The 24,925-nt window shown below is 35.1% G+C and overlaps 2 protein-coding genes across 3 annotated transcripts; one reads left to right on the plus strand and one right to left on the minus strand.

The window, feature by feature from the left end:
* Nucleotides 1-1,271: 1,271 nt before the first annotated feature.
* On the minus strand, nucleotides 1,272-17,951 carry LOC123544259 (transcription intermediary factor 1-alpha-like). Of its 2 annotated transcripts, XM_053532433.1 has the most exons (4): nucleotides 16,854-17,951; nucleotides 8,075-8,130; nucleotides 2,544-2,707; nucleotides 1,272-1,978 (listed from the first exon to the last, which is right to left on the minus strand). In XM_053532433.1, the coding sequence occupies exons 1-3, from the start codon at nucleotides 17,836-17,838 to the stop codon at nucleotides 2,570-2,572; spliced, it is 1,179 nt and encodes a 392-aa protein (XP_053388408.1). In that variant the 5' UTR covers nucleotides 17,839-17,951; the 3' UTR covers nucleotides 1,272-1,978; nucleotides 2,544-2,569. The 2 variants fall into 2 exon arrangements, with proteins under 2 accessions (XP_053388408.1, XP_053388407.1); XM_053532432.1 differs by having other exon boundaries at nucleotides 1,272-2,707.
* On the plus strand, nucleotides 8,576-16,717 carry LOC128551535 (uncharacterized). The gene is made up of 3 exons (XM_053532431.1): nucleotides 8,576-8,820; nucleotides 11,484-11,793; nucleotides 14,044-16,717. Exons 2-3 carry the CDS (start codon nucleotides 11,484-11,486, stop codon nucleotides 15,036-15,038), a joined length of 1,305 nt encoding a protein of 434 aa, XP_053388406.1. The 5' UTR covers nucleotides 8,576-8,820; the 3' UTR covers nucleotides 15,039-16,717.
* Nucleotides 17,952-24,925: the final 6,974 nt, after the last annotated feature.

Below are 24,925 nucleotides of genomic sequence, written 5' to 3' on the forward strand. Positions count from 1 at the left end.
ATTTGAACAAATTTTGTAGAGGTCCACTAGGTAATGCTACATGTGAAACATCTAAGCTGTAGGCCTTCTGGTTTATTTTTTAGAAAATTTTTGAAAATGTTCCTATGTAAAATCAAGTGATCCATGGGGCGGGGTCAATTTCGACCCCGGGGGTCATGATTTGAACAAATTTTGCAGAGATCTAATAGGCAAGACTACATGTGAAATATCTAAGCTCTAAACCTTCAGGTTTATTTTTAGAAACTTTTTGAAAATTTTCCTATGTAAAATCAAGAGACCCTGGGGCGGGGTCCGTTTTGACCCCAGGGTCATGATTTGAACAACTTTAATAGAGGTCTACTAGGCAATGCTACATGTGAGATATATAAGCTCTACACATTCTGGTTTTTGAGAAGAATATTTTTTGAAAATTTTCCTATGTAAAATAAAGTGACCCATGGGGTGGGGTCAATTTTGACCCCGGGGTCATGATTTGAACAAATTTTGTAGAGTTTAAAAAGGCAATGCTACATGTGAAATATCTAAGCTCTAGGCATTCTGGTTTATTTTTAGAAAATTTTTGAAAATTTTCCTATGTAAAATCAAGTGACCCATGGGGCGGGGTCAATTTCGACACCGAGGGTCATGATTTGATCAAATTTTGTAGAGGTTCAATAGGCAAGGTTATATGTGAAATATCTATGTTCTAGGCCGTCTGGTTTATTTTTAGAATTTTTTTGAAAATTTTCCTATATAAAATCAACTTTAGTAGAGGTCCACTTGGCAATGCTACGTGTTAAATATCTAAGCTCTAGGCATTCTGGTTTTTGAGAAGAATATTTTTTAAGATTTTCGTATGTAAATTCAACTGACCCATGGGGTGTGGTCAATTTTAACCCCGGGGGTCATGATTTGAACAAATTTTGTAAAGGTTTACTAGGCAATGCTACGTGTGAAATATCTAAGCTCTAGGCATTCCGGTTTATTTTTAGAAAATTTTTGAAGATTTTCCTATGTAAAATCAAGTGACCCTGGGGCGGGATCAATTTTGACCCCAGGGTCATGATTTGATCAATTTTAGTAGTGGTCCACTAGGCAATGCTACATGTGAAATATCTAAGATCTAGGGCTTCTGGTTTTTGAGAACAAGATTTTTTAAGATTTTCCTATGTAAAATCAAGTGACCCCTGGGGCGGGGTCAATTTTGACCCCGGGGTAATGATTTGAACAAACTTGGTAGAGGTTTACTAGGCAATGCTTCACACCAAATATCTAAGCTCTAGGTCTTCAGGTTTTTGAGAAGAAGATTTTTAATTTTTTTCATTTCAGTTGCCATGGCAACCAGAGTTCTGCATGGAATTCAATTCTTTGAACAATTTTTGTAGAGCTTCACCCAAGGAACATTCTTATAAAGTTTGGATGAAATTGGCTTCGTGGTTTATGAGGGGATGTTGTTTAAAGGAAAGTGTGGACGGACGGACGGAAGGACGGACGCCGGACTGTGAGCGATCACAATAGCTCACTCCCAGCACTTTGTGCTCAGGTGAGCTAAAAATACCTATCTTGACAAAGACCCAATATAATCTAGTCATAAATCTGATTTTGTCTGTAACGAAGAAAAACTATTCAGTTCAACAACTATTGCAACATTGATAACAACATCTGCATATACTATTTTATCTTATTAGTCCATACTAACCACCAGTTTTAATTTCAATTGAATGTGAACATATTCTCCCACATGTAAATTACTTGAATAGGTTTTAATTTGCAATTAATGTAAAACAGATTAATAACTATATATTGTCTAAAAATATTTCCATCAAATTATATACATGAATTAGACAGAGTTCAACTTCTGTTAGATGAGTCTGATTCCTTTCCGTCCCGTTCCTACTCTGTAACCAGATACTGTATTTCCTGAATAATCCCACTTCACGTCGACAGTTCCATCTGTACATACAGCTGTTACAGTACCTGGCTTGCCGCCATGCATGTACTAAATTGAAAAGAAGGTTACGTTTAAACCTGGGCTGATAATAACATACATTCATAACAAGGTATTGATGTTCCTTTATGGTGATATTAATTTCGCATTTGCAGTAATTACTAGTACTCATCAGTCTCATAAAATAAATTTAATAAAATGATTGTTTAATAAATTCCATGTATATCTTCGCAAGGGAATTGATCTGGTGGTGTTTCCGGGGAGTTCGTCGCGCTACTCTTGTACATGTCAAGATGTGTTGATACATAATATTTGGAAGTGATTATAATTTTACGTTTGATTAATCAAAATTAACCAAACTGATTTTATACAGTTGGACACGGCAGGTTGTGTTTGCATTTTCATGTGAAATATTTGAATGACACTTTTCTGCGTGCCGGTTCATTCATTTCATTATTACAACTTGATGTTGCACGACTCATGGGTACAGTGGTGAAGAGCACATACTTTATGTGCCAAGCCGTCCAATACATAAACATAGGTTTTAATTTGCAATTAATGTGAAAATGATTCATAACTAAATATTGTCTAAAAATATTTCCATCAAATTATATACATCAATAAGACAGAGTTCAACTTCTTTTAGATGAGTCTGATTCCTTTCGGTCCCGTTCCTACTCTGTAACCAGATCCTGTGGCTCCTAAATAATCCCACTTCACGTCGACAGTTCCATCTGGACGTACAGCTGTTACAGTACCTGGTTTGCCGCGATGATACAGCTAAATTGATAAGAACGTTATGTTTAAACATTTGCTGATAATAATATACATTCATAACAAGGTATTGATGTTCCTTTATGATAAAATTAATTTCGCATTTGCAGTAATTACTCATCAGTCTCATAAAATAAACTTTAAAAAGATCGCTTAATTAATACGATGTATATCTGTTAACAATACGAAACATCTGTCAAATATTCATGAACTGTATCTGAAACTTAATAGGTTGTTTCGATATATATCTCACATCTAGACTAAGTAAAATATTTGATATTTTTTTATAACTAAAAGAATACTGAAAACAAATTCTCAACACACTTGTTCCTTTGGTCGCCATGGTTACAACCAAGGAACATATCAGTTTTCGACATTTTACGAGTGGGGTTCATATTTTTTAGAAAAATCCATGGAAACTATTCAATTGACTTCAATGGGGGTTCAATAGACATATCCACTGACAATTTCAACACATTATTTCAATTTCTTATAGCTGATTTACAAGCGTTTTGGTTGAAACAGTTTTATTGATATAATTGCAATGGTTTAGAAAGGGCATGCATATCCAGTTAAATTTCTTAAATTCCAGATGCATTGGAAATTTAGGAACAACTTTCTAAAATCGGTTAGAAAACATGACGTTCGTCCACAAACCGAATAATACTGTATATTAGATTTTACAGATTTTACAGGGCTAGCAGGTCAAGTAATTGTCACGCCATCCATATTACCAGGACCTAAATCTCTGCGATTCTCTTCTCTTTACTTTACTGAAACTAAAGCTGACTGGGCGTCGCTACAATTTAAGGAGAGGCGCCCTTGGTAGCGCAGAAAATCAGTGTCTACTAAGGGTAGACTTTTCTGTGGCTTTCAATACTGTTAAGTGTAAATGTGTTCATTAAGCAATATGGTTTAGTGCAAGTTTCTTTCCATATTATATATGGCCAGCTTAAATATTTTCTGAACATCGCTAGTAACATATATCACTGCTTATCGTCTCGACGAATTATACTTGATACTAAGGATACAAAAAATAACATTACTTTAGACATTCACGTTTGAGAAAATGCATGACAATTCATTTTTAATTAAATCATTTTCTCATTTGAACAATCTTGTCAAAGGGCTACCACATGATTATGGTTTTGATTCAAAACTTGATAAAAAACTGATTTTGGTTTCTATTATTAGTATTAGGTGCTGAGAGCAAGATCATCAGAAATAGCAAAATCGATGCAAAATAGATTTGTTTGGAACTATAAGTATTGAATTATTTTTTGTGGCGTTTACGATGTGTAAGCCCTGCCTTATAACACACGTATTAAACATTGAGTCCTTTCCTCATACAATGTGTACGTTATTCGGCAGATTTCAAATAAGCATGAATACGAAAATATATTTTAATTCTATAATGCCAAAAAATTACCGAATATTCGAATGCTCTGACATATATAATTATGATGAATTCTTAAGAATGATATTATAGCAGTTTTATTACATTCCTAAAATTGTTTTAGATTTAGTTTCAATGGACGGCGATCGTGCAGTATTTTTCCATACTGACGCGGAAAGCTTTCAAATCGGACATGGAATGTTTTCTTAACGTTGTAATGGAACGCGCACGTTGTGACAACAAGTTGACGTCATTTTCGCGGAAAATGATAATGCGCGTCAGCTTGATTTGTTTATTACATTTTCAGACAAGTGTTTTTGTATTTTTCCTGTCTTTTGTAATAGAACGATGATTTAGACATACATTAATCATTTTGATAGTGGGTATGTAACAAAAAGGTTATCAACTTTGTATGAAGATATATGCACTCTTTCTTTCGCAGATAATAGTCGTGCAATATTATCGCTGTAGAACTCGTGCATATATCCACATACAAAGTTAATAACTCATAAATACACAACTTTCCTACAAATACATAAATGAATTACGGCGCTATACATACAAACATTAAGTATCTAATATTGTATTCGAGAAATATCAAAATATGTTCATTTGTAGTTCATTTGTAGTACAAAGGAGTAACATGCAATACGTTACAAGAGGGACGACAAGTTAACGTTCCATATAATATTAAATTGTTAGTGTCAAAACACGGTTATACTTTATTTGAAGCACACTTTCTACAATAACATATTGCATATAAAATGTTGTTGGGTATGAATAGAAAAAGGTATTTTTTAAATTATTATATCTGTACGCAGACATTATGTTGGTTTCTGTACAATGAATAATTTCTTCAAAATTTCATTTTTTTGTAAAATATGAAACATCAAACAACAATTATTCTGAATTTCATTAAAGCGACAATATTGACACCACGTCGACATATAATTTGTCGCTATACATGCGCCGAGAAAGAATGCTACCACATTTGTAGCTGAATCGAAATGGTATAACTGAAAAATATTACTACATTATTATGTGCGTAGAATAAATCTCTAAACGTTTGCGCACGCCTAAATTATTCTGCGAGATGTGTTACCCACCACACAGCCCCTCCCTATTTCAATAAAGTAAATGTTAAAACACGGTAACACGTTGACGTCACGTCGACTTAGTATATTTTGGCTGCATACATACGCCGAAACAAGTGCTTCCCTATTCCAATCTACTTGATAAGATTTAAAAATGACATATTAGAATCGAAATAATATTTATCATATCTGTGTTTTGATACAACTAAACACTTCGAACCAGTTGTACACGTGGTCCAATAATTTATTTAGGAAATCGCCCCAATGGCATTATTCAGTGGAAATATACACTCTAAATGTTTAGCTCAATTAAACTAGCTTCTGCTTTATATCATTTCTCATTTAACGATGAACTAACTGAAAAAATATACAAAAGAATTTAGGCGCTGTTCTACGTCTGTTTGTACAAAGGACCAGAGGTACATTAAAACACGATGGATCTTGCATTGCTTATAAAAACTGGTCTGTACAGTGGTATGTGAATGACATGCGTTTTTTTTATTCAGATTAAATCATCTCGTGCGCACGATATCTTATCTTGAGCGCAAAACATCTTATGTCGAACGCATGACATTTTATCCCGATCGCACGAAATCTTATCTCGTGCGCATGACATCTTATCCCGAAAGCTCGCCATCTTATCTCATGCACATAATATGATATATCGAGCACATGACCTCTTATCACGTTCGCACGGAATCTTACCTCGAACAAATAACATCTTAGCTCATGAAAATGACTTTTATTTTTTAGTGCAATTTCGGTAATTTAGGTAAGGTAAATAAGGCGCAATGAGCCGCAATTTAAAAAGCAAGTTTCATCCTTAATAACATGATTTGATGATAGCAAAATAGCAAAAGCTGATCTCCACATGATGAACAATTATTTAAGAGATCAAATGCACATTTTTCGCAAATGGCGTCGAAAAATAACTTTTTAGCCCATCCCTATTTGGTTGTAACTTTGCCGTTTTTACGAAGATAAATTCAGTTTCGGGGAGTCCATTTCATTTAAAAAGTAAATTTATTTGTTTAATATAACATGGTCGTTGAGAAAAATACTGTGATGTAATTTCAAATGTGCATGCACTCCGACTTTTCGACGAATGAATGCTTACTTTAGCAAAAATCATGCCAAAATCTTTCTACGAAATTGTTGTTTTCCAGCTGAATGACTAAATAATGTTTTGAAGCGGGTCCATAGATGTTATAAAAACAACTAAAGGTATCATATAATTGTTTTACTGTAAAATGAGCGAAAACATATGGGGAACTCCGACTTCGTTTTCGCTGTATTGTCTTAAGTTTCCCCTACCCCAATTTTCACGCGCGGATTTTGTGTATCATAATTTTACAAAAAAAAATATGTATTTCAGGGCAAAATGAGTTAATCACAAAAGTGTTTACAGCATCATTAATTTCATTTTAAGCGTATTCTAATAAAGATAAGATGTCGTACAAACGAGATAAAGTTCGTGCACTCGAAATGAGATGGCGTGCGCTCAAGATAAGATGTGGTGTGCTCGAGATAAAATGCTGTGTGCACGAGATAAGATAGCCAACACTCGATATAAGATGTTGTGCACTCGACAAATGTTGTCGTGCAAACGAGATAAGATTTCTTAATGCTGTCCAAATGAAATTATATACATGTCTTTTTGATTTATGACAAAGTATTGACCTAATATTCTATTCTGCAGAGTGATTTTGCAAAAATTCTGCATTAATTTAACTTCTTCAGAATGCTGAGAAATCCCATGACATGATGACATGATAAAAGTTCGTTTATACCCCAGTCAAACATACGGCACGGATAGCTACGTCTGGCTACGGACAGAAACGTAGTAATCCGTATCGATCCGTACCTGAGCCGTACCTCAGAGTAGTCATTCGTATTAATCCGTACCAAAACGAGGTCAAAACGTATTCAAAACTTACTCCAAACTTTCAAGTTTCTCCAACTTTTGAACATGCACAAAAATTGAGCGAACCGTAGCCATTTGAGAGTGACTTTAGTCCAACTTGGCTGAAACTTACTCATCCGTAGTTAAACGTACTTAAACGTAGTTATCCGTGCTGTTGCGTACCTCGCCGTGCCGTAGCCAAACGTAGTTATCCGAGGCTGCTCGTACTTAAGCATAGTTCAACGTAGTTTACCACAGACCCGTCCGTGCACTGTTGCAAGGCGCAGTAAAACGTAATTTATGTAGTACTTCGTACCTATCCGTACTTATTCGCGTCCTTATTGTTTTGTTTGTTTCCTGTTTCTCACCATATTTCCCGTACTAAGACGTACTGCTCCGTAGTTTTACACCCACAGACTAGTCCTATCCGCACCGTACATCAACGTACGGACATATGCGTATGTGTGTCTGTAGCTTTAATCAAAATGATGTGGATTTTTTGCTAACACGCTAAGTTTGTGCTAACAGTTCATGAAGTACATTTGAAATTACATAGGTGGTTTGGATATACTAACTATAATCATAGTAAATATATTAACAGAGAAATATTGATAAAGATCATAAACCAATTGTTATATTTTTCGCCATGGTTGCAACCAAGAAGGACGTCATTTATCTGTACTCTTTAACAAAAATCACTGCATTTCGTTACGATCATAGTATTAATATCAACTGTATATCATTAGAAGAATATTTACCTTGCCAAGTCCTCAAAATTTAACACTTTGAAATTTTGATACAACTCTTATACAATTATGAAAACGGTGAAGTGTTAAGTTGTAGAATATAATATGTCAATTAAAAATTTTAATAATTTTTATAGACAATTTGATATTAAGTCAGTAACGTAAACTTCAGCCTGATATAACATCGTATTTGAATTATTGATAAACTCAGTCAAAAAATAAAATGATATTTACACTCCAATTTATTGGTTGTACACGGGTACCGACAAAAACAGGTGGCGGTTTCACAGCTGAAAATATAAGTGAAAATATATGCAGCCGTGTTTAAGCAGACCTTGGTACATACAATAAGTTCCAAACACATGCTTAATTACGTTCTACGAAAACAGAAGAGCAAAGGGATTTCATAATCCGGTTATTTTGCAATATGAACACCGCTGTGAGTGAAATGCATTCAAGAAAAGAAATTATTCCTATTATATTTATGTCTTGACATTTTGTACATTTCTTACTGTTTTGTCACAAGACGAAACTACGTAGAAGCTATTAAAGGTCTGATTCATGAAATGATAAAACAAGAGTTTACTAAGGAGGCTAAAGTGGCATGGTGCTATTTAACCATACACTGATAACGTGAGAAAATATTGTGACAAACGTAGCTATTTGTCATCTAAAACAATGTATTACATGTTTTGTCAGATATGAATATAATTACGAAGTCATTAAATAAGAATTTATATGAAGGATAAATTGATTTATGAATACCGAAGTGTTACCACGCAGTCAGTTACTGAATTTTATCAATTAGTGGTATGACGTCTACTTCTCACAAAATTTAGACATCACAGCCTAAACCCGATTATCAGTTTATCACGATGAGTAGATAACACGGGTCACAGAAATATTATAATTAGCTTACGAAACAAAGGACATTGAAACAATCGCTTTTTACCTTTTTACAAATAGAATACGTGTTAAAGGTGAATATTTTCGCTTAATACATATTACGTGTAAAGTGTTTAATCATATTCATACGGTTTGCATGGACTACGATTTGGCAAACAGGAAATATGAAAGATGTTAATCCGTTGTAAAACAAGGACTTACGTAATCTGGTGTTTGTTGTAATAAAAGTCTAGACGCTTTATACATTCCTTTATAAAAGAATTACGGTTAAAATGCCTCAGCGGATTTTGATCTTAGGCGACTCACATGTGAGACATTTTTGTACATTCCTGCGCAGCAGCAATCCCGGAATACCAACTCACCGGTTGGATATGATGCTGAGGCTGGTGCATAACCAATCTATTCAGTGCCGTGGTTTCAGTGGTGGACGATTGACTAACCCATTTGTGACACGGATGTTTACGAGACAAGTTCGAAATTCACACCCAGATTACGTGATTCTGTGGATAGGTGGCAATGACTTAGACACACCGGATATGGCAAGCAAATCAGCAGAAGAGGTTGCAAGTATATTGATTGCTACAGCAACTTATTTACAATCCCGTTTCCAACTTAAACACGTTTTTGTAGTACAACTGTTACAAAGACAAAGGACAAGAGATGTGTCTACGACAGTGTATAATGAAAAAGTTACACGATGCAATGAGATCTTGAGAAATGATTTGTACAGTCTGGAACATGTTTCGTTCTGGAAACTTAGACACTTTCATGGTCTGCGAAAGGAACTTCTGCAAGGGGACGGTGTCCACATTAACAAGAGAGGCATGACATATATATACCACAATCTACGGGGTGCTATAATTCGATGTGTTTAAACATGAAGTGCAGTGTAGTTTATCCCTTATGAAGAAGGGTTTTTCATATTCGTCGTGTGAGGTTACATAATGCTTCGGGAACCAATGACAGCTCTTGTCAATTTTGATGTATTGAATGATTCGGAGTTTTCTTTGCTTTCCAGTTAAAAAATTGGAATAGATTTTTGATTTCTGTGTAATTTGTATTTTTAAGAGCTGTCCTTTGTCTCTCGGTGCATCTTGTAACATTTCAGGTCACAGTATTCAGGATCAAGTTCTTGAATCCGTGGGTAAATGAGCGATTACAGAACTGACGTGGAAAGAAACAATATATCTTCCGGATACTGACACAAAAACATTTGTCATTGTTATATAGATATGTTTGTATACATGTAACGATGAGGACTTCAAAAATATTTTAGTGTAAAAGTCGGTTATTTCTGAATTTGTTTATGTTGGAAATTTGTATACATGTTATAAGCTCATTTTGACTTGTAATTCCGGATAATTTTACGCAGGGAAAAAGAAATTATCTATTTTAGAATCATTATTATTATTATTATTTTAAATAAAAATAAATAAATACATAAATTACAAAATTACATGTTCAATTGATGTAATTTTTGGAATATCACAGTTGTTGCGACATAACTGATATTAGATGTTTTCCATTACTAGGTACTCAAATTTTCCGCAGGAAGTAGGATTATACTTTCAATCGGTATTAGCAAACAAGACAACTAGTCAATTAGTAGGAACATTTACTACATTTACATCAAAGAGATTATTAGGTACATTTGGCTACATAGTGTTAACTGGACATTTAATTTTGGCATTTTGCTTGTTATATTCGGAATTCAGACAACTAGATCTAATTGAATTTTTATATATCATTTTTATGTAATGGTATCAAAAAAGTTTGTTCACATTGTGAGTATTCAACGGCAATATACAATTTTGCCACCCTGCACTGGGTCCACAGCACATTGGATGCTATGTATTAATATCTCTTTTGTAATTTTGAAATTATGCTATCACAATGGATAGATATCGACCTACTATGCACATTGGTTGCATCTTTAGCCAGTTGCCATCATATTAATTTAAATACTGCACACTTCAACAGCACATGGGATGCTATGTATTCATGTATATTTTTGTAAGATGCTATCACAATGATAAGATATAGACCTACTATGCACATTGGTTGCATCTTGGGCAACTTGCCAACATATTAATTTAAATATTGCGCACTTCAGCAGCACATGGGTTGCTATGTATTAATGTATTTGTAATTTTTGTAATATGCTCTCACTATGATAAGATATTGACCTACTATGCACATTGGTTACATCTTGGGCAACTTGCCAACATATTAATTTACGTCTTGCACATTATGTCTAAAATTGTACAACCATTTGGTTGAAAAGGCACATTGGTTGCATTAGGTACAAGTCGCTCACTTACAATATAGTGCACTGTAGCTTGTACAAGATTTCTTACTTATCACCTACATGCACATTGGTTGCAGTAATCGAATCTGCTCATATATTATCTTTATCTGTTCGGTCCAGATCTTTATGTTAACAGGGCACATGTGTATGTGTTGCATATGGAAATTGTCTGCTCCTCTAAAATGTTTTAGCTTGCACGGTGATGTTCGGTACAGTACATAATATCAATTCAAAAAAAAAAAAAAAAAAAAAAAATACACATATATATATATTATATAGGTACGTATATACAATAACGATGTATGTATGTGCGTATATTGTGTATATATATTTTAACGTTTTATTTTCATACACAATCATAGTCTATGATATTTGGTAGACATATAACATACACATTTTATAAACAAAAAATTGTATTTTCATGTTTAGATGAGTAAACGAAAGGCCCCCAATAAGCCAACCAGCACCAGCACACCTCCCAAGAAAAAGAATAGCCAGGAGCCACAGCACATGCAATTGGATACAATTATTCCAGCTGTAACACAATCCGTCCTGGCAACGCTGAAAGACATGGGGGTGCTGAAAGGTACCGAGGAGTCGGGGCAACCAACTACCAGCAGCAGCAGTCTCAGTCCAGATCAGGGAACATCACAATGTCAGACACCGGGCAATACAGATGAAGGTACAACAGACTGTCAACCTCCAGTGATGCCTATACCCAGTAGAATGCCAGTACAAGGTATTGCCTTAAGTACGGGCGTTGACTCAAAACTGAAGGCAAAGGTTTGGGGGGACAAGTACATTCCGTTGTCAAGTTTGGTGGCTTCCAAAGAGTCGGGTACTTTGACAATGAAACATCATCCCGATGGGACCATTACTTTTGAAAAACGAGACACCGACGACATAAAAACCATGGAGGCATGGCATCATGCTTACACAGTTTTTGTTTCTGTGTACCTGGAAAGGACACCAGAAGCTGGACCAGCATTGATGAAGCACTCCGCGACAGTGCAAAACCTAGCAAAACTTGCTGGCGCATATGCAGCTATCAAATATGACACCCAATTTCGTAAATTACGTGAAGACAGTCCACAAGCAGCCCCATGGGACATGCCCAACATGGAACTGTACAACAAAGCCATTGCAGACGGCTTAAGTTTCCAACAAAAAATTAAAACCGGGAATAAGGGTCGAACGAACAATCTTTTTCGTGGCAGACGCCCCCAGTTCTGCATCTTGTACAACGACGCTGTGTGCTTCCGTCAAAACTGCCGATTCCCACATGTGTGCAGCTCCTGCTTCAAATCACACCCAAGAAAGCATTGTCAGACTCAGAGACCCTCACAAACAGCTTACACAACCACTCAAGCCACAACCGGATCACAGGGTACACGGTCTACACAAGGCGCCACCATCCCAAGGCTTCAGCCAAGACCACAACCGAATGCAAATCACAAATCCAACAGATCTTAAACTTAAACCCAATCACATTGTTACTCCCATAAAGCCTTCTATCTTGTCTGACTGGTTACGAGGTTATGATACGGATATAACCAAATTTTTAGTTGATGGCTTCACTTATGGTTTTCACATACCCTTTGAAGGGACATTGAATGAGCATCCAGTTAGAAATCTGAAATCTGCTTACGAAAATTCCGAAGTACTATCTAACGCCATACTCCAAGAACTGTCAACCGGTCGACTGGCTGGTCCTTTTAGTATTGCTGAACAACCATTTGAACGCATGCATTTTTCTCCTGTAGGGCTTGTGGAGAAAAAGACGAAAGGGGAATTTCGTTTTATACAACACTTGTCACATCCCGCCGGTTCCTCTGTAAATGATGGGATACCACGCGAATTATGTACAGTCCACTATCAGACTGTAGACGATGCCGTAGCTCTGATAAAGAAATTTGGACGTGGAGCCTATATGGCCAAGACGGACATCGAAAAAGCCTTTAAACTGATCCCAATAGCTTTCTCCTCTCAGTACTTACTGGGTTTTACACATTTAGGTTTTATCTATTACGACAGAACTCTACCCATGGGTTTGTCATATTCTTGCTCTCTGTTTGAACAGTTCTCGACTGCCCTACATTGGATCGCAGTGAAGAAGCTTAGAATTCCAGGATGTATACATATCCTTGATGACTTTATGTTTGTTTCTCCCCCTTCTTACCATATATGTCATGATTCGCTTCAGTCATTTCTACAGTTGGCTCATGACCTAGGTGTCCCAATGAAACAGGAAAAAACCATACTTCCAAACACTGTCATGTCTTTCATGGGCATAGAACTTGATTCCCATCAAATGGTTAAACGGTTACCACAGGAAAAGATCGACAAGATTCGGTCACTTTTAAGTCACATGAAAACGCGTAAAAAGGTCACTCTAGTAGAGCTTCAGTCGTTGATAGGGCTGCTCAATTTTGCTTGCGCCGTCGTGTCGCCAGGTAGGGCATTTTTGCGGCGCTTGATTGATCTGACAATTGGTCTTACAAAGCCTTTCTACAAACGTCGTTTGACAACTGAAGCAAGAGCTGATCTGGAAGCATGGTCTCTTTTCATTGAGCAGTTTAATGGAGCCGCCATTATGCTAGATAATGTTTGGGAAAACTCTAGGACATTACATTTGTTCACCGACAGTAGCAATACAGGATTTGGGGGGTACCTCAAGGAGCATTACTTCGCTGGTGTATGGCCTACAGACAGTGTCTGGCAACAATGCCATATAACAGTCAAAGAACTCTTCCCTATTGTGCTTGCCTTGGAAGTTTGGGGTCAACGCCTACAAAATAAATGCATAGTTTTTCATTCTGATAATGAGGCGGTTGTTTTCATAATTAATAAACAAAGTTCTAAGGACAAAACTTTAATGAAGTTAGTCAGACGGTTAGTTTTTAGCACTTTAAAGTACAATATTTTGTTCCAAGCTGTTCATATTAGTGGCACGGCAAATCGTTTAGCAGATCTTCTCTCTCGCCAACAGGTGGAGCAATATTTGACAGAATGCGCTTGGCAGAATCCAGTTCGGGAAGTCATTCAAGAGGCTCAGATAATACCCTGACAGACGTAGCTCAGTGTTTAGTAACATCATCCCTCTCTCAAGCATCGCAGAACACATATAACAGAGCCTTAAGCATTTACAAGTCTTTCGTACAGACGAACAAACACATTCCTGACGCAATGCCGATAACAACTCAAAACTACTTATTCTTCATTGCCTACTGTCATGAGAAAAAGATGGCTGCTTCATCAGTCAGCACCTACATATCCGCATTGACATATGTACATAAATTAATTGGCTTGCAAGATTTTGCATCAAATTTTTTAGTTAAGAAATGCTTGCAGGGATACAACAATTGTTTGAAATCTCCAGACAAAAGATTGCCCATCACCATAGAAATGTTGCACAAGTTACTTGAGTCTGTTGATAAAGTATGTACAGGTCTCTTTATGAAAGTAATGTTGAAAGCGATGTACCTCCTGGCTTTTCATGCTTGTCTGCGTATTGGGGAGTTCACAAGCAATAAAGGTGCACCTGCTATCATATCTTATTCTGATTTGACATTTAAAGATTTTCAGAATGGTTTACCTACACTCATGGAGGTTCGAATCTCCAATTTTAAACATTCTAAAGGGCGATCTGTTGTCATAGCAATAACAGCTAAGAAAGAAAATAAACTGTTTTGCCCAGTATCGAACATGTGGCATTATGTGTCTTTACGCGGACCGGTTGACGGGCCCCTGTTCACATTCCTGGACAGGGAACCAGTTACTCGTTCATTCTTTAGTACTATGCTGGGCCGTTGCCTGATCTTTTGTGGGTATGACAACAAGGTATATAAAGGGCATAGTTTCCGAATAGGCGCTGCCTCTGCAGCAGCCAGTTTGGGCAAGTCTGAGAGTTTCATTCAGGAAATGGGTAGATGGAAATCAACCGCGTTCAAAAAGTATATCAGAATCCAAAGTTTTTCGGTGTAATGGGACATCAACACTTGATTTAGGTTTAGGAAGGACTGGCCAAGGCAGCTTTGATGAACATGCACATGTATATAACTGTAGATATATAATTTTGTTCAGTACTTAATTGCATAATTAAGGTGTCTCAAGTTTTGGGCTTGAACATCATTTGGTAAGCTGTGTCAAGTTTTGGGCTTGACCACCTTATGGTCTACTGTGCCACAAGTTTTGGGCTTGGGCACTAATCAGATGGTGTATCAAGTTTTGGGCTTATACATCACAAATTTCACATGCCACAAGTTTTGGGCTTGGGCACCAGATATTTTTCTAATACTGAAAATTTTGGGCGTCAGCACCAAGGCAATATTTGTTTTTGTTTTTGCTTTTACTTTAATTCTTACAATAATATACCCTTTGTATTTAACCTTATTTTTTCTATATGTCTGTACATATTAGCGATGAGGCTTTCTAATTTTGATTGAACTGTTCAATTTTTCTTTCACTGCCTGGGCTACTTTTACATAAGATTTTAAGAAATCTGAATTATATTGTTTCAAATTAATCATTTTCAATTCTTCCATGGTTAGACTTCAGTTAAAAATTTTACTCTTATTAACAGTACATATGTACGTTTATATCAATTTTCCTAAATGAATATGCCTATGATATGGCTAGCAAATATTTAGTCAACATGCACATGTCATTGAAGTTAAATCCACACAATGTTGTATTTGTATATAGATTTTGTCATTCATTGTCAGTTGTATATTGTTGCGAATAGCTGAATTCATCGTTCTTTTGACTCTCATTCAATTTTATCATTCCTACATGGTTTATCAATGTTACATTTTATGACCTATATCCACCTCATCATCAGCTTTGGTTGGGGGATTGCAAACTCTTTGTTAGTCGCTAACAAAGGCTTCGCAATTTTGGCGGTTTTTCTTACCCCAACTTTGATTCTCAACAAAAATATCTTAAGATACAGTCTATTATTTTGTTAATGTAATTTGTTTAGGAATGTATATAGTTATCCGTCATTTTATCATTAAAATGACAATATTTCAATTCATCTAAGTGTTTGTCTTTTCTTTGATTGCTAATCAAACAGAGCAAAGCTCATCAGGATGAGGTGGATTCATAAATAAGAATTTATATGAAGGATAAATTGATTTATGAATACCGAAGTGTTACCACGCAGTCAGTTACTGAATTTTATCAATTAGTGGTATGACATCTACTTCTCACAAAATTTAGACATCACAGCCTAAACCCGATTATCAGTTTATCACGATGAGTAGATAACACGGGTCACAGAAATATTATAATTAGCTTATGAAACAAAGGAAATTGAAACAATCGCTTTTTACCTTTTTACAAATAGAATACGTGTTAAAGGTGAATATTTTCGCTTAACCCACCCTCCCAACCCTCTCCTCATTTCTCTTCCTTGACTGTGGTGACATTTCGATATTCATGCGTGTTTTCGGTTTTTCTTACCCCAACTTTGATTCTCAACAAAAATATCTTAAGATACAGTCTATTATTTTGTTAATGTAATTTGTTTAGGAATGTATATAGTTATCCGTCATTTTATCATTAAAATGACAATATTTCAATTCATCTAAGTGTTTGTCTTTTCTTTGATTGCTAATCAAACAGAGCAAAGCTCATCAGGATGAGGTGGATTCATAAATATATATAATTAATATTGATAGCCAAAACACATCGTAAAATAATTGCATATGACATAACATGTTTGTTTACTTTCTATGATCTGTAAAGTAGAGATCTGACAATAAAGACAAGTTACAATAAAAGGTATTGTAGTGTTACCAGTTTCGCTATCTGTTTCCTGTTGTTCTGGCTTCCTTGGCTTCTGCTTCTTTGGTTCTTGCAATGTTAATGTATCAATGTTCATTTCCAAAGTTTTGAATTCATCTTGCTTAGATTCATTTATATTCGAAATATTGATTTTGCCAAGTTTCTCTCTTGATTTGATGATACTCGACAGTTTTTCATAAGGAACAAATTTATAACCTTTGAGTTCGCATGCTGATTGCACATTTTTTGACAGCTTATGTTCAATTTCCAGAACACTCGCTTTGCTACGTACTGTTTGTATAAACAGTACATTTTCTCTATGGACAGTTGGGTCAAGTTTCTGCTTTAAACCTTCAATTTCAGACAAATATTTTGCACAATCGTTGTCTAGCTTATCTAAGAGTTTGTCGTTGTCGGACATAAGTTGTTCCATTTCAGATATTATATCTGCTTCTGCCTTATCCAGATAAATATTGATATCTGTTCTAAACTTCCTTATCTTAGTTAGCACTTCTTCGTGCACTACTTTACAATGTTTTCGATTCTTTTGAACGTTCTCATAGCTTGTTTTGTTCTCACGCTCCAGTTGTTCAATTTTCCTCTTCAAGTGTATAAAATCTTCGGTTTCCTGCAGGTTTTTCGATAAGTCCTTTATGTATTCGGGTTTACATGTACTATGCTCCAATATAATGCAGTCTCCACACCCAACAATTTCGTGTTTACGACAGTAGAATTTGATCGCCTCATTATCATGCTGTTTGCATTTCTCTACGTCTTCTGCACTTTTCCATGCAGATATATCTGGGTCATTCATGTCAATCAATTCATGATTTCTATTCCTTTTACCCTTGAGATGATTCCGGAAGCATGTGTCGCACATATATTCCTCACATTCCCGACATATTCCATTTGCTTTTGTTGTAATATTTACAAATTGACAATGTTCACAAAGCTTTAAACTTTCTCTTCCTTCAGCTAGTTTACCGGAGACTTCCATTTTGAACGTTAATCGATCACCAGTTTTAATCTTAAACTCTAATATTGAGGTTTTATAACATTTAAGTTGATTAAATTTTATATTTACTTCCCTATTTAACACAGTAAATACCTTTGAGAGACCGAGATTCATTAAAATTTATAACTTCAGATTACCCAGATAACGGATATCAGGTTTCATTGACATTAGACTGTGTACGATCGATAAGTTTGTTTTACTAGTTTTGAAATGATTTAAACATACGGTATTGTAAGGTAGTGATCGAGGGTATTCATTTGTAAATGTCAGCAGAGATCTTATTGTTCATGCACGCTTTCGTAAACATGTTTTAACTGTTTGCGGAAAAAAGCTTAGTATGGTTGAGGGATAGAAAAGGTATCTGTCATATTCTGATTAGGCCTAACATACTATGAAGATGAAATAAAAAGAGCATTCGATGGCATTGTTGCGATTCCAAATTTTAGTGATTATTTTCACCTAAATTATCTTGATGTGTAAATATAATTTGATAAAAATGCAAATCAAGCAAAGATGTGGCATTAATTGCAAAGAAATGTACACAGTTTAAGCAGAGGACTTTTTCTTAATAGCGTCATTACACTACTAAGGCATCTGGGACCTGTTTCACAGAAGTTTAAAAGTTTCACCCTTTTAACAACAACCTGTATCATTATTTCAATTTACAGAGATATACTGCTAAGATTCTAGAAATATACAAACAGTAAAGTTACAAAACTAAATCTGCTTCAAATCATATTTAAGAAAGGTCTTTCTTTTAAGATCAAACTTGGTCTTATGTAGACTTCGTGAAAGGATCTCCTGTATACCTTCAGGTTGTGCAGTATTCTAACCTGACCAGCAAATAAACTTCATATACATAGGAAAAGATCAATGAACGGTTATTTTCATGCGCGGAGCCAGAGGGTGGTGGGGGTCTGGGAGTCCGGACCTCGTGGAAAATCCTAAAAAGAAGATAAAAAGAGAAGGGAAGAAACTTTTTTTCGAAAAGGTAATATTAGGACCGCATCCAAACTGCATGTGGCTGCTGCTACATACGACCCCGACATAATTCCTTTTTATATTAATCATCCCAAAGCAACTAAGAATTTTACGTTTTAGAAAATTTAATTTTGTCGTTTTTTCCCTACAGGTTAACCAAAAAAACTGTGAAAATAAGGGGTATATTGTATATAAAATCGCAGTGGAAAAGGTGTTCTAAAATGCCCAAGAATGAAGGAAATGAAGCGCTGAATTTCATAATTTTCCTGATGGGTGGAGGCATGCCCCCGTATCCCCCTAGCTGGACGGTACATTTTCTAGTCAACCTGTTTAATAAAAATTTATTGACAACCCTGCACCTTTAAACGACTAACACACACACACACACACACACACACACACCCGCGCGCGCGCGCACACACACACACACACATCAAATATTTAGTGTGTGAAGACAAATTTTTATCATATCTATATATAGAATATCGGATAACTGTCTGAAAACATTTAAATTTAGTAGTTTTGTCTACGATAAAACATAAGGCTCGGCAGACCTCGCCTGATATATGAGCCGTGCCATGTCTATCTGTAGATGTTGTAAAGGTATTGTTATTTGTTGATTATTATTTTGAAATAGGTTATTATTGTTATACAGACATGACCGTTTGAATGAAACATTGTCAGATACATTAGTCCGACCTGTGTTTCAACATTGGAACCATCATATTTGGTAAAAGTGTCACACTTTTTACTATACGACAATATAAAACTAAATCAGTTTATACCCTTGAAAATGTGAGGCGACCATTTCTATAACAAACGCGACTCTAAACTGTAAATTGTTAAGTTGTCAAAAGGAAAAAGAACTATCTCACGAAGAAATCGCATAAATGATTATATATAAAAAACGCGTTTTATAAACAAAAAGAAGTATGTTGAAGCACTCAGTTGTACGAGTAATCAATTTAAATGACTATTCAATCGTCAGCTCATACCAATATATGTTCTTATCTAGTAATTAGTTAAAAAAGTTAAGAGTTTAAATGAATCTATGTTGTGGCCTTCTGTTAATAAACTGCTGATATGTTTTTCTCCTTTTTTCATCCCACTACGTTCCTGAGACATTTTTGAGTTTATCCTAAATTGTGTTTCGGACAACTTTGCTCACTATGTCATATGATTATGATAGTTTGTTTTTTTTCTACATAGAGCTATATCCCTGGACCAATGGGAAAAATGTAATGAAAGTAAAATAAAATACATGACGTCTTTAGAGCAGGAAACAGTGTATAAATGCAATTGGCATTTCGTTACTTGTTTAAAAGGGATATATTCTAGCTTCAAAATTGAGCACGATTTGTTTACAAATGTGTTGATTAAAAAGTCTTTCTAAACTAATATAATTGGTACAGACCCTTGCGGATTTGCGTGGTTAAGATTTTGTCAAACGTATTTGCGTCCTTTAGGTAATCGGATAACAGTTAAAATCCAGCATGTGCTTTCTACGTAAAATTACAAGGATATGCATTTGAAAACCCACCTTAGATCTGACAAACAAGGACTGACCAAAACCTTTACAATACATCCGCAACCCCATTTCTCCAATGGCACTCCATTATATCTTATACGGATTTTCTTAGTAAACACGCTTAAACGTCTTGAACGCCCTTCGCAGTTTGCTTGTTTACATCATGTGTTGGCAGACAAATCAATAGGTATGCTATGATCAGTATTGTATACAATGTTACAATTTAATATGAGAAGCGGTTTATATCTGCAAAATCTGTACACGACAAATTAAGTATAATGTTATGACCAGGTTCTTTTTATGAACAAGCGCCGACGAGTGTTCTAATTGCGATTTATGCGTGTTAGTTGGTGTTTTAATGATAAGGCATAAAATAAATGTTTGGGTCGGTCTTATGAAGATGTTTTGTCAGCAACTGAATTAACAATGATATAATTATACACGCATTACGTAACATTTGACATGTTTATGAAAAAGCAGTCTAGGTTTATCTGTGATGTTTCATCTGTGTACGAAACTCAATCTACGCATAGTTCAAGTTGGAAAATTGGATTATCCTGTTACAATTTGTTTATTAAATACATAAGAAACGAGTCTTGTATATAAAACAGTTAGTAAGAGATTATTGCATAAAAGGGGGGAAATATCGGAGCAATCCTGTACAGATGTGTTCGAGTGGTAAGAGTTGCAGACTTCGAATCATTTGCCTGATACTTCTGCTTCAACTTTCATCCAGGCTTATAATTCCTGCATGCAAAATGTCATCCACCTGGCATGCGATGCGTATGCATCTAATAATAAATACTGATGGTCACCACTACTTACCCATGAGGTGAATATAAATGCTTTGCTGTAGGAGAGTGCAGAAGACGCTCCAGTTTAAGAAACATTCCTCGTTCTTCCACGGGGCAGTTTCAAATCACACATATAGGAAACTGTTAGCATTTTCCCAATGTATGACATAGTTCAAATCTAGACAAAATAAGACTGACGGACGGGCAGCACGCACACATATTACCCTCTTTCGGCGGGCCAACTTTTGTCAGGGTGTCATAACGATGTCAGTTGGAGCGACGTTCGGTGGATCTACTTACGTTTGTCATGGTGTCTCTACGACAGAACGAAATGGACAAATGCCATAAATCAGCCACAATAAATGAAATATACTTTGTACAAGCAATACAAACAATTTGCTCACTGTTTAAGTGTTTGTAGGTCTCACGGACCTAAACAATACTCCTTATAAATTATTTTATACAAAACAGACAATGTTTACAGAGATGTCACTTACATATACAACAAGACCCATTTAGGTTATGAATCCCTGCATGTGAGTTGTCTTTAAACCTCAAAAACTATAAATAAAAGTGGGGGTTCTTTCACATTTATTACTATTACACGACAGATAACGGAAAAGAAAACTATATTCAGATTCAACAGCTATTTGATGTCAACATTTGCGGGTACTGTTTTCTCTTACTGTCTTTGTCAAAGATATCTACCAGCTTCTATTACAATAGAATATGAACATATTTTTTGACTCGTATATTGCTAGCATAGGTTTTAATTAGCAAGTTATATCTGAAAACGCTTCATAACAAAATCATGACTGAAATCTAACACAGAAATATATCCGCTTAAATGATTTTATTACATAATTTACTTTGCATAATGCGCATTTAAAATTAATATTCTACCTCAAACAGTAAAATAAAACATACAAAATCTCACCATCGCTCTGTTGCATGTTTAAATATTTTTCTTATAAATAATCAATTACATCTTAACAGCAGATATGAAAATTGGTGCTTCACAACATAAAATTGCAATACAATGCAATGGTACAGAGTTTTATTTTTGCAATTACAAAATAGAGAGGTAGATGTGAATGAATTTTCCCTCAGGCAAATTCTATATTGGCGTTCATATTATTGCCTGGTTACAGACTAGATATCTTTTTAAAATTTTTGAATAATTTCTCTGACATATTCTGAGCGATCTTTCTTGGCTCTGATTGTTTGGGAAGGAAAGGGACATAATTATGCAAACTCTGGATAGCCTTAGGAGTTATCTCATTTGAAAACAGGGTCTGAAAACTGACTCTTCATATAAATGAACCGAAGTTTAACTTTTTCCGGTTCATTTTAATCAGATAGATCGGCAAAAACATTGAATATGACCATCGAAAAATAATCTTTGTGAAATTGTGACCAAACACACAAAACAAATACACAAAATGATTCATCAAAACATACAATATAAAGACATGTTGAGAAATGAACAAGTTTGTAAGCATATTAAAATGATTAATTTGATTTACTCATTCTACAAATAAATATACATTCTGTACAGTTTAATGTTAATTGATACGAGGTGAAAAACATACCTTGCCACGACACAGAACCAATATAATCAAACCGTCAGTTTGATTTAATGGGTGACGAAGAAGAAAATAATATTTAGTTCAACAGGTATTACAACATTGATTACAACCTTTGCATATACTAATTTCTCTCACTAGTCCTTAATACTTACCACTTTCAACCGAATGTGAACAAATTCTCCGACATGAAAAATACCTATAAACGTTTTAATTTACAATATATATCAAAAAGATTCATAACTAAATGTTGTCTGAAAATATTTTCATTACATTGTATACATGAATCAGACAGAGCTAAACTTCTTTTAGATGAGTTTGATTCCCTGTCCCGTTCCTACCCTGTAACCACATCGTGTCCATCCTGCATCCCACATCACGTCGACAGTTCCATCTGGATGTACAGCTATTATAGTACCTGGTTTGCCGCCATGATAGAACTAAATTAAAAAGTCGGTTACGTTAATAGCACGATTTAATTATACCATCCATTCATGAGAAGATATTGATGTTATTCTATTATGCGTATTGATTTCGCATTTGCAGTAATTACTCATCGGTCTCATAAAATAAACATTAAAAGAGTCGCTTAATTAATACGAATGTATTTAGTTTAACAATATTGGGCATCTGTCAAATATTAATGAACTGCATCTGAAACTAAATAGGTCTTTTCGATATACATCTCACATCTGGTAAAGATTTAATAAATTGGTATAACTAAATGAATACTGAAAAAAAATCCTAACACACTTGTTCCTTTGGTCGCCATGGTTGCTACCAAATAACATATCAGTTTTCCGTACATTTTACGAGGGGAGTTCAGAATTTTTTTAGAACAAATGCGATTCCATAGAAACTATTAAATTGAGTTCAATGGGGTTTCAATAGCCACGTCAATTGACAATTTCAAAACAATTGGACTTCTTATTGTTGATTTACAAGTGTTTAGGTTGAAACAGTTTGTTTTTTCATATAATTGCAATTGTTTAGAAAGGGCATGAATATCCAGTTATCGCAAAATGCACAAGAAAAAAACACAACTCAAAGTTGCAAACTGAACTTAACACAATTTTTCTTAAATTCCAAATGCATTGGAAATGTTTAAATAATTTCTCTTACATATTACTCCATATTACCCCGACCTAAGTCCCTGCGATTCTCTTCTCTTTACGTTGCTGAAAATAAAGCTGGCTAGGCGTCGCTACAATTAAAGAAGCGGCGCCCTTGGTAGCGCAGAATATCTGTGTCTACTAAGGGCAGACTTTTCTCTGGCTTTCAATCTATGAATGGCCTGGATGGAAAAGTGTGTTTCGGTTAAGTGTAAATGTTTTCATTAAGCAATAAAATTATGGTTTGTTATAGGTTTCTTTCTATATTTTATATGGCCAGCTTCAAAATTTTCTGAATATCTCTCGTAACACATATTACTGCTTATCGTCTCGACAAATTATACTTGATTTGAAGGATACAATAATTAACATTACTTTAGACATTCACGTTTGAGAAACTTGCGAGACCGACACCCCTGTAACATTATATAAGCAGTGATTGATTTTAGCAGTCTAATTCGGGTAACAGAGATGTTCACACGCTGATGAACACCTTTTGATATGTTTGTGTATTTATACGCGTATTTCGGCGTTGAATCCTTATCCATTTAGACAGCAGAAAAGTTTGAAAAGTAGGGGTTACATTTCGATTTCTTAACAAAACATGTATAACCACTCATTTTCTTAATTAAATCATTTTCTACCCGATGATCACGGTTTCAATTCAAAACTTCATAAAAAAATATGTTGATTTATTTTCTTTTATTTTTTAGGAGCTGAGAGCAAGATCACCAGAAATAGCAAAATCGATGCATAAATGGATTTGTTTGGAACTATGAGTGTTACATTACTTTTTTGGGTGTATATGATGTGTTAACCCTGCCTTATAAGACACTTATCTAACATTTAGTCCTTTCCTTATACAATGTGTACGTTATTCGGCAGACTTGAAGCATGAATACCAGAATATATTTTAATTCTATAGTGCAAATACATTACGGAAGATATGAATTCTCTGACATTTATATGATGGGTTCTTAAGAATAATATAGAAGTTATACACAAATTTCCTACAAATATATATTACGGTGTTATACATACAAACATATATCAATAAATGTATAGTAT

This window comes from Mercenaria mercenaria, unplaced genomic scaffold, assembly GCF_021730395.1.
Source record: "Mercenaria mercenaria strain notata unplaced genomic scaffold, MADL_Memer_1 contig_1241, whole genome shotgun sequence".
Classification (NCBI taxonomy): Eukaryota; Metazoa; Mollusca; class Bivalvia; order Venerida; family Veneridae; genus Mercenaria; species Mercenaria mercenaria.

Excerpts from the sequence above, each read along its gene's own strand:
- LOC128551535 (XM_053532431.1), top strand. The coding sequence starts at position 11,484 with ATGAGTAAACGAAAGGCCCCCAATAAGCCAACCAGCACCAGCACACCT. Across the intron at positions 11,794-14,043 it reads CAGTAGAATGCCAGTACAAG|GTGGAGCAATATTTGACAGA; the intron begins GTATTGCCTTAA and ends TCTCGCCAACAG.
- LOC123544259 (XM_053532433.1), bottom strand. The coding sequence starts at position 17,838 with ATGGAAGTCTCCGGTAAACTAGCTGAAGGAAGAGAAAGTTTAAAGCTT. Across the intron at positions 8,131-16,853 it reads GGAAACAGATAGCGAAACTG|CTGTGAAACCGCCACCTGTT; the intron begins GTAACACTACAA and ends TTATATTTTCAG. Across the intron at positions 2,708-8,074 it reads TACAACCAATAAATTGGAGT|CTGTATCATCGCGGCAAACC; the intron begins GTAAATATCATT and ends TTATCAATTTAG.